This window comes from Papaver somniferum, unplaced genomic scaffold (assembly GCF_003573695.1).
Source record: "Papaver somniferum cultivar HN1 unplaced genomic scaffold, ASM357369v1 unplaced-scaffold_33, whole genome shotgun sequence".
Taxonomy (NCBI): Eukaryota; Viridiplantae; Streptophyta; class Magnoliopsida; order Ranunculales; family Papaveraceae; genus Papaver; species Papaver somniferum.
The window spans coordinates 3,588,526-3,597,925 of record NW_020644373.1 but is presented as its reverse complement, the minus strand read 5'-3'; the positions used below and the strand labels follow the sequence as shown (position 1 = coordinate 3,597,925).

The following is a 9,400-nucleotide window of genomic DNA, read 5'->3' as shown; positions in this document are numbered from 1 at the left end:
TGAACGATTGTTAACTTTTATCACAGACTTGCCTGAAGATCACTTAGTGAATTGTTTTATTCACTCTTTAAAACCTGAAATTGGTTCTGTGGTTAAGTTGCTTGAACCACAAACTTTAACTGAGGATTTTACAAAATCTATTAATCAAGAGGATGCCTTGTTAGAAGCTAAACAACCTTATCGTCCTCATCAGCTTAGGTCTGCAAATCCTCCTCCACCTACCCAATTTAAACGTCCTAGTTTACCTCCTGGAGCTAAGAGACTCACTTGGGAAGAACAAAAAGAAAAAAGGGAGAAGAGTCTTTGTTTTAACTGTGACCAATTTTATACTCCTGGGCATTTGTGCTTAAAACCAAGATTGTTAATCTTGGAAGGAGCCCTAGAGGTAGTTGAAGTTGAACATGATATTGTACATGAAGAAACTACAATGTTGCCTGGCACTACTTTTGAAGATGAAGATGCAGCTAAAATTTCAATGAACTCTCTTGTGGGTTCTTATTTTCCGAGAACCATGCGTATTCATGGTTTTTCTAAGTCTCAACCTCTCACAATTTTGATTGATTCAGGCTCAACTCATAATTTCATTCACCCTGCCTTAGCAAAGAAGTGTGGTTATTCTTTACAAGAACAAGATACTGTCTTATGTGTCACTGTGGGTGATGGTGGTAAACTCAATACATTGGGTACCTGCTTCAACGTCCATATTCGACTACAAGATTATTGGGAGTACAGTGGTTGAGAACATTGGGACAGGTTTCTTGGGATTTCAACAAGTTAATTATGAAGTTCAGAATTAAAGGTGCGGAAATTCAATTATTGGGTAATAATTCTTCTTATGTCATGATCTTGGATAGTGTTCCCATACAACGTTTACTACAACGTGAAATTTATGGAGTTTTTCTACACTTTTCTACACCAACTATTGCTTCATTGAATATGATTAAGGCTGCACCACCTGAGATCCAACAATTATTGTCTGAATTTGCTGATATTTTTAAACCTCCAACTACACTTCCACCAGAAAGATTACATGATCATAGAATTCCCTTATTACCAGGATCTGCCCCATTTAATGTTCGACCTTATCGATATCCTCATTTTCAGAAGGATGAAATTGAAAAGATTATATCTGAATTGAGCTAAGCTGGATTTATTCGATCTAGTACAAGTCCATTTTCTTCTCCTATTCTGATGGTACGTAAGAAAGACGGTTCTTGGAGGATGTGTGTTGATTACAGATCTTTGAAAAAAATTACGATCAAGGATAGGTTTCCCATTCCAATAGTGGATGACCTATTAGATGAATTTCATGGTGCAATTATCTTTACTAAGCTTGATCTTCATTCTGGATATTATCATATTCGTTTTTACAAATCTAATATTCAAAAGACTGCATTTAGAACTCATGATGGCCACTATGAATTTTTGGTGATGCCATTTGGATTGTAAAATGCACCGGCTACATTCCAGAGTCTCATGAATCAGATCTTTAGACCTTTTTGCGAAAGTTTGTTCTTATTTTTTTCGATGATATATTGATTTATAGTAAGAGTATGAAAGAACATTTGGAACACTTATCCATAGTGTTTGATCTTTTGCGTCAACATCAATTATTTGTGAAGGAATCCAAGTGCACTTTTGCACAATCCTTATCTTGGCCATGTTATCTCATCTAAAGGTGTTGCAGTGGAAAGTGATAAAATAAAGAGCGTTCTTGATTGGCCAATTCCAACCACAGCTAAAAGCTTGAGAGGCTTTCTTGGATTAGCAGGATATTATCGAAATTTTTTTAAGGATTTTGGTAAGATAAGTGCTCCATTGACTAAGCTGTTAAAGAATGACTTTTTTGCATGGCATGATGAAGCTACTGTTGCTTTTCGAGCACTACAACAAGCACTTACTACTACTCCAGTTCTGATGTTACCAGATTTCTCAAAAGAGTTTTGTTTGGAATGTGATGCTTCTGGTAATGTCCTGGGTGTTGTGTTAATGCAATCTAAAATACCTATTGCTTACTATAGCAAAGGATTGACAGGTAAAAACTTGAACTTATCTATTTATGATAAGGAAATGTTGGCAATAGTTTCTGCGGTGCAAAAATGGAGACCATATCTACTTGGAAGACATTTTATGATCTATATTGATCATCACAGCTTGAAATATTTCTTGGATCAAAGAATATCTTCAATGGAACAACAAAAATGGTTGTCTAAATTATTGGGGTATGATTACGAGATCATTTTTAGGAAAGGCAAAGAGAATATTGTTGTTGATGCCTTATCAAGAACTACAGGTTCTCAATTTTATGCAATCTCTACTCCAATATTTTCAGGTGTCACTGAAATTATCCATGAAACCAATAATGATGAGGAATTGAGTAAACTCATTGAATTGATGTGCATCAATCCTGCTCACAAACCACATTACTCTTACATTAATGAGATTCTGCGTTACAAGGGAAGAATTGTAATTTCTTCTACTTCTGAGTGGTGCACAAATATCTTACATGAGTTTCATTCTACACCTTTAGGAGGTCATTCTGGATATCTTCGCACTTACAAGCGCATTCGGCAGAATTTTTATTGGAAAGGATTGAAACATTCTGTTAAGCAGCAGTTCATTTCTCATTGTGATATTTGTCAGAGAAATAAATTTGAAGCTATATCTCCACCAGGATTATTACAGCCTCTTCCAATACCTGCTGATATTTGGTTGGATATCTCGATGGATTTTGTAGATGGATTTCCAAAATCTTATCGTAAAACTTCCATTTTGGTGGTTGTTGATAGACTCTCGAAGTATGCACATTTTATAGCGCTGACACACCCATATTCTGTTGCTACTATTGCTGAAGTTTTTGTGCAAGAGATTGTTCGTTTGCATGGCATGCCAAAAACAATAGTCAGTGATCCTGATCCAATCTTCATGAGTAATTTTTGGGAAGCTTATTTTACTCTACAACAAACTAAGTTATGTCGAAGCTTAGCTTATCATCCTCAAACTGATGCACAAACTGAGGTAACAAATAGAACTCTTGAATGCTATTTACGCTGTTTTGCTAGCGTCAAACCTTCAGAATTGAGTAAATGGTTACCTTGGGAAGAATGATGGTATAATACCAGCCATCACTCAGCTATTAATATGTCACCATATGAAGATGTTTATAGTCGAGCTCCACCAACAATTTCGAGCTACTTACAAGGAACCACATCTGTCAATGCTATTGATCTTAACTTACGAGCAGGAGATCATACACTTAAGTTACTTAAATTCCATCTTCAGGCTGCTCAAGCTAGAATGAAATCTCATGTTGATAACCATCGTACTGAAAGTAGATTTGCGGTGAATGATTGGGTATTTCTTCGTCTGCAACCTTATCGACAATCCACAGTGGCGATTCAATCATATTCTAAGCTTTCTCCTCAATTTTTTGGACCTTTCAAAATCATTGAACGCGTAGGAGAAGTTGCATACAAATTAGAACTGCCTGCTGAAAGTCGTATTCATCCAGTTTTTCATGTTTCTTAACTGAAACTTAAACTTGGATCTTCTATTGTTGCTGAGACAGTTTTACCTAATGTGGTTGACTATGAAAAGTAGGAACCTGGCGCTATCCTAGAAAGAAAAATGTTCAAGAAAGACAATAAAGCTGGGACTAGGTGGCTTATACAATGGAAAGATCATTCTCCATAGGAAGCTACATGGGAAGATGCAGATGATATTCTCTTGCATTTTCCAGACATTGAGGCTTGAGGACAAGTTATTTTCCAAGAGGGGTGGAATGTTGCAACACTGAACCGACATCCCTTATTTCCTTAATTATAGCTACCTTATTTAGTTTGCATAGTTTCCTAGTTTACATAAGTTCTTATTATTGGCATTGCTTGTTTATCAAGCAATTCAGTTTTCTTTAAATACTTAGCTCAAGATTATATCGAACACAAGTTTAATTAATACAACTCAGTTTAACTGAATTCTTCTCTTAAACCTTCTAAGCAGAGGTGGCTAACCCCCATTAAAAAGGGTTTAATCTAGGATATCTTTTACCTGTGTTCTAACTAGTGTTTGGTCAAGGACCCTAACATTTTTCCAGAAAAGGTAATTAGATCTGTTGTTCTTCCTCTTTGTCAGATTCAGTTCACAGATGAGGTTTTCACATTGCAGGTTTGGAGACCATCTGGTAGAGCTAAAGGTTTGCTGAAAGTAGCATGTAGGATCAAATACAATGATGGTCTGAATCTAGGGTTTTGTTCAAATTCTTCTAGTGAGAGTGATGTTGAAGTAAATTCAAGTCAACGAGAGTCAAGCCAGGGTTTCAGTTACAATGATCATGGTTATTCTACATCTAGTTCTGGTAGTAATGTAATCCCATCTACACCACCAATGCCAGATGATTATTCATCTAGTAGTAGTGGTAGTAGCAGTGTTTCCGTATTAATGCCAAGTCCTGATAGTTCTCCACCAATGCCTGATAATGACGATCCATTGATTGTCAAGAATGATGATCCGGACATTGACAAAAATGAGCAATTGATACCAAGTGATGTTTTTGTTCATTCATCGATCAAATCGAATGTAATGGCGGGTGTTTTGGTTGGAGTTCTTGGTGGAGCTGTTGTTGTTGCTACTCTTTTTATTAGGGCTAAAGCTAATACTTGAGAGGTGAGGAGAACCAGTTTATAATTAGAGTGTATTGTCCAGATTGTAGTTAGTTTTGAATTATGGAAACAATATGAGAAATTCTTATGGTAATAGACAACTCTGGTTCAATAGTCTTGTAATCATCATTATTCGGTTTAAGAGCTTGATCTTGAACTTTATGTGAATGACTGAGCACCAGATTAATGTGGATGGTGCAAGCTCCTCCTCAGCTGATGTTGCTCGAAATCACCATGGGAGTGAGATGTGCTAGTGCTGTCAATAACAATCCGAACCCTTTATTGGTGAAGGTATGGGTTTCCTTGCATGCCAAAAATGCCAAAATTGATTCTCAAACCTAATGATAATCTAGGTTCAACCCTCATGTGTTCTAAACGTGACGTAATTACACAGCTCAACATCTGGCTGTCTGCTAAAGATGACTGGATTTAAGATTAGTGGTTCATAATCTCTACCCATTGTTTTTTTTTTGTTTGTTTTTTGTTTTTTTTGAAGCATATCTCTACCTATGGTGTTCTGAACGTTATGCTAATGGTTCACTCTCCCTTTTCCTAAGCCCTCTTACTTCTGATATGACTAATTTGTAGTCGCCTTGTTGGAAGTTCATCGTACTACAAAACATTTAGTCACCATATACCAGCTGTGGTAAGAGAAATGTACGACCCAAAGTTGCTTTGCAGCCGGCAGATTGTTGCAATAAATGAGCAGCTAACAACAGATAACAACTTCTCCAAAACGAACTCCAGAAATGAAGAACACACCGTTTTTAAATTAACTGAGTTTGATCCAAAACGGTACAAGGTCTGCTTGCCTCAACATGAGGGCAAATGTCAAATTTTTCTTTACACTGTATCTGGAGGCGTAACTAATAAATTATGCAAAATGGATTCAAGTTAATCCTGATTTTTCCCGACTCAGTTCTCTCCCCCACTATGGCAGTGCAAAAACCAGAAAGAAAATTAAACAAGGAAACACTAAAAAGAGAGAGAAAATAAAAAGGAAAAGGGGAAAACCAAAAAACATTCTCAGGTCAGGTTTTGGTGTCAAAAAATAACGAAGAAACTTCAAATCCGAATGAATTCACACCAACAGCCTCCTTTACCACCTATCCCCTCCCCTGGACCTGCCAAAAACAAGATAACAAAGCACTTCATGAGCAATTTAACAAATTTTAACATCATAACGTAGAATTGAGAGTAGAGTAACCATCATTCTAACTAGACAGTAGTGAACCATATAACAATGCAAGCAAAATTTGAACTTAGAATTAACAGGTGGAGATTTTTTTTCATATTCAAGAAAAGAAAATAAAGTCATATGTGCAGATGTGTTAAAAAAGCTCAAGGTACTGAAAGACATACTAAACTAACCTATCCATGTCTCTGTTACCAAGGAATCCTCCTCCTCGCCCCCTTCCACCCTGAAAACCTCTTCTATCTTCTACTGGCCTTGCCCACTCAGCTCCAGTTCCACGAGACCGAGGCCTGTCCATGAATTCCATATTTCTTGAGTCCTCTGACCTGCCAGACTGTGAGGGTGGCCTCTGATCTGGATAGCCGACAACCCTGCCTGCTCCAGAGCCAGGCCTTTCACTGGCTGCTTTCTGACCAAATCTGACTTTATCATCTAGCTCGCGAATCAAAAGTTCCAAATCCTTTTCTTTGCCAAGTAGTATGTCTGAAAGGCTACTATTTTCTGCACCAGAACCTTCTACAGATTCACCATTTCCATTTATGGCAGCTTCTTTCTCTAGTTCCTTCTTCAGATTGTCTATTTCTTCTTTAAGCAGCTTTTCCTCCTCCATCTCTGGCCTGAAACATTCATTGAGATCACAACCAACACCCATCACTAAGTTTAAATAAAAGATCTTCGTTAGATAGCTTTAAGTATAGAAAGCATGTAACAAGATAGTATAATCTTCTCTAGCCCCTACGTATCCTAGATCAGCGCAAAAAGTGAATAATCACATTCTGAGATTGAATAATTCTCATAGCAGACACAGGCTGGAACATAACCAAAATACCTAACAGGTTTTCATTCATAATATGGCATCAACTTTCTACACAAATGGCTAGCTAGCTCACATCACAGAAGTGTAGGGTGGTGACCATATGAGTGCCTTCTTGTTAATGGTATCACAATTCTGGGGAAGCTGGAAGCATTTCACATATTACCTCAGCCCTTCTAATAGGTCTGATGGATGAAATAAGGGCCAATAGCAAAGTTATGTTAACATTAGTATAAATGAATAGCACATCAATAATCCAAGGTTCCATGGTTTAACTACATGTAACCACTAGACATGCCAGAATCAGCTACTTCTTCAACATGCTGAAGTTAATCAAGAAGGATCTGAGTGTGTTTCGGATCTCAACCCATCTCATCGATTTGGGTGATGCATAATGGGGCAAAATAGCAAAGCACAGTTAATATTAGTCTAAGTGAATAACACAAAGCAAAGAACTTAATGGACAACTCACACATTGTTCAAGAGTATTTATAACGCACCAGAATTAGCTACTTCTATAACTTGTACACGTTATTTGAGTAAGACTTATTCCATCAATTGCAAGTGGTTAGCGTGGCAACGACTTTGAATCTTAATCAAGAATTTATCACAAAAACCTATTCCATCACTTGCAAGACCTAATTATTCTAATACTACAGTTATGCTGTCAAAGATATGAAAAACATCGCACAAGATTTAATATGCTAGAAAATGATAACGAAACTTACATGTTAAAATTAATAACAAAACAATGACATCAGAATAATCAAACCAGGAAACTAAAACGAAACCCTTAAATACACAGAAACCTTGTTCGCATTGCTAAGAGAAGGTGCTCTTTTACCAATACCTATGCATGCATATAAAGATATAACATTCACCTCCAATAGATAGATTTTTGAAGTGGCATCAACGTGGTAAGTGTTTTAATCAAAATGGCAGACATACAACATAAGAGTTTGAAGAAACGTTTTAGCTGCCATGGAAGACCATAAATCAGTGGTGCTAATACCTTTATCAGCATGCACCATTCTTATATGTATAATATCACCTACTTCTCTAACAAAACAATTAACTTGCCACAAGTGTTCAACATCTTTCATCTGTTGGCCAACTAAATGGCAAATAGATAACATAATTATATCAACAAAAAATGCATATGTATCAAAGTAAAAGAGCTTCCAATAGATTCACAAAATTAGCGAAGGTTAAGGGATTTGATCTTTAAAACCGTTTGTAGGAGTAATCCCTATGATCAGGGCGGTCAAGGTGAGCAACATGTCAATAACATAACAGTGAGGCAACCTAAATTTACATAGATATAGCAGAAACTACGGAAAAATAACGATGTTTAACTCCAATGATATCATAATAACAAAATGATAAACAGAATCATAAAAAGGACGCTACCTATCAATCCCACGATGCTCCAATTCTAAATCCATTTTCCTCCAATCCTTTCCTTGTTCTTGAAGCAATACCTCTCGAGGCTTAGCATCCCCAAAAGGGTTGACCTTTGGTCGTGGTTTTGGTGCTCCTTCCACCACCTCTACAGCTGGACTCTGAGGCCTGCTTGAGGAACTTGTCGGCCGACTAGAATGAGCACTTGTCGGCCGACTAGTCGTTTTTTTCGCATCAATCTCGGCGTCCAATTTCTTCCAGTCCAAACCCTTTCCAGCCAATATCTCTTCCCTAGGACGAGCCACACCAAATGGACTAGGCCTTGCCGATTTAGCAGGCTCATTCAAAGCACCACCTTCCATAACACTAGGTGGATTAAAAACCATTTTAGTTCTCTCACCACCACCGCCGCCATCACGAGGTGGCGGCAATGCTACTCCCCTAGTCCATCTATCAGGTTCAGGACCACTCAAATCCCTCCCAAAACCAGAACCAAAACTACTAGTCCTAGTAGTAGAAGTAGGTAATGGTTTTTTACCCATAGCCCAATTATCAACTTCATCTGCCCTAGAACCACCTCCAAGCGAACTATATCTGTCATTTCTATCATTTCTTGAAGAACGGTCATCTCTTGAATCAAATGAAGACATCATTGGTTTTTTCCCTCTTGCCCAATTATCAACTTCATCTGCCCTAGATGGTTGATCATATTCAGAAACCCTAGGTGGTGGTCCTCTTCTTTCATCATCATATCCTCCTCCATAAGATCTCCTATTTCCACCACCGCCACCGCCACCGCCACCGCCACCCCAAGATCCATCTGAATCACCACCACCTCTCCTCGGATAATCCCCTCCACCACCACCTCTACCACCATAAGATTTGAATCCACCACCTAAACCACCTCTATAATCCATTTCTTCAGCAGACCTTTCTTTAGGTCCAGTTGGTAACCTTAACAACTCATCTGTAGTTAAGCCTTTAGATTCATAACCATAATCTCTTCTACCACCTGGTGCTTCGTAATTACCTGATGCAAATTGTGATAAACTCATTGTTTGCGGTTTCTTTTTTTTAGGTTTTGTTGATACTGCATCTTTCAAACTAGGAAAACTTGCTGTATCAACAACTTTTGTTCCTCCTGCAGCTGCTGCTGCTAATCTTTGTTCGCGTTCTTCTGCATCTGCTCTCTCTGCTTCTTCTGCCCATGCTCCTATCCCTCCTCCCCATGGTTTCGACATTTTTCAAACCCTAGTTTTTTTTTCTTTTTTTCCCCCTTTTGCTTTTCTTCTCTTTCTCGATGCCTTTGAAATAACTCAGATTCAGAAATTT

General features: G+C 37.8%; 1 protein-coding gene across 1 annotated transcript; it reads right to left on the bottom strand.

Moving 5' to 3' along the window:
• Positions 1-5,388: 5,388 nt before the first annotated feature.
• LOC113342039 (eukaryotic translation initiation factor 4B2-like) lies at positions 5,389-9,400 on the bottom strand. The gene is made up of 3 exons (XM_026586706.1): positions 8,078-9,400; positions 6,030-6,470; positions 5,389-5,782 (listed from the first exon to the last, which is right to left on the bottom strand). The coding sequence occupies exons 1-3, from the start codon at positions 9,307-9,309 to the stop codon at positions 5,758-5,760; spliced, it is 1,698 nt and encodes a 565-aa protein (XP_026442491.1). The 5' UTR covers positions 9,310-9,400; the 3' UTR covers positions 5,389-5,757.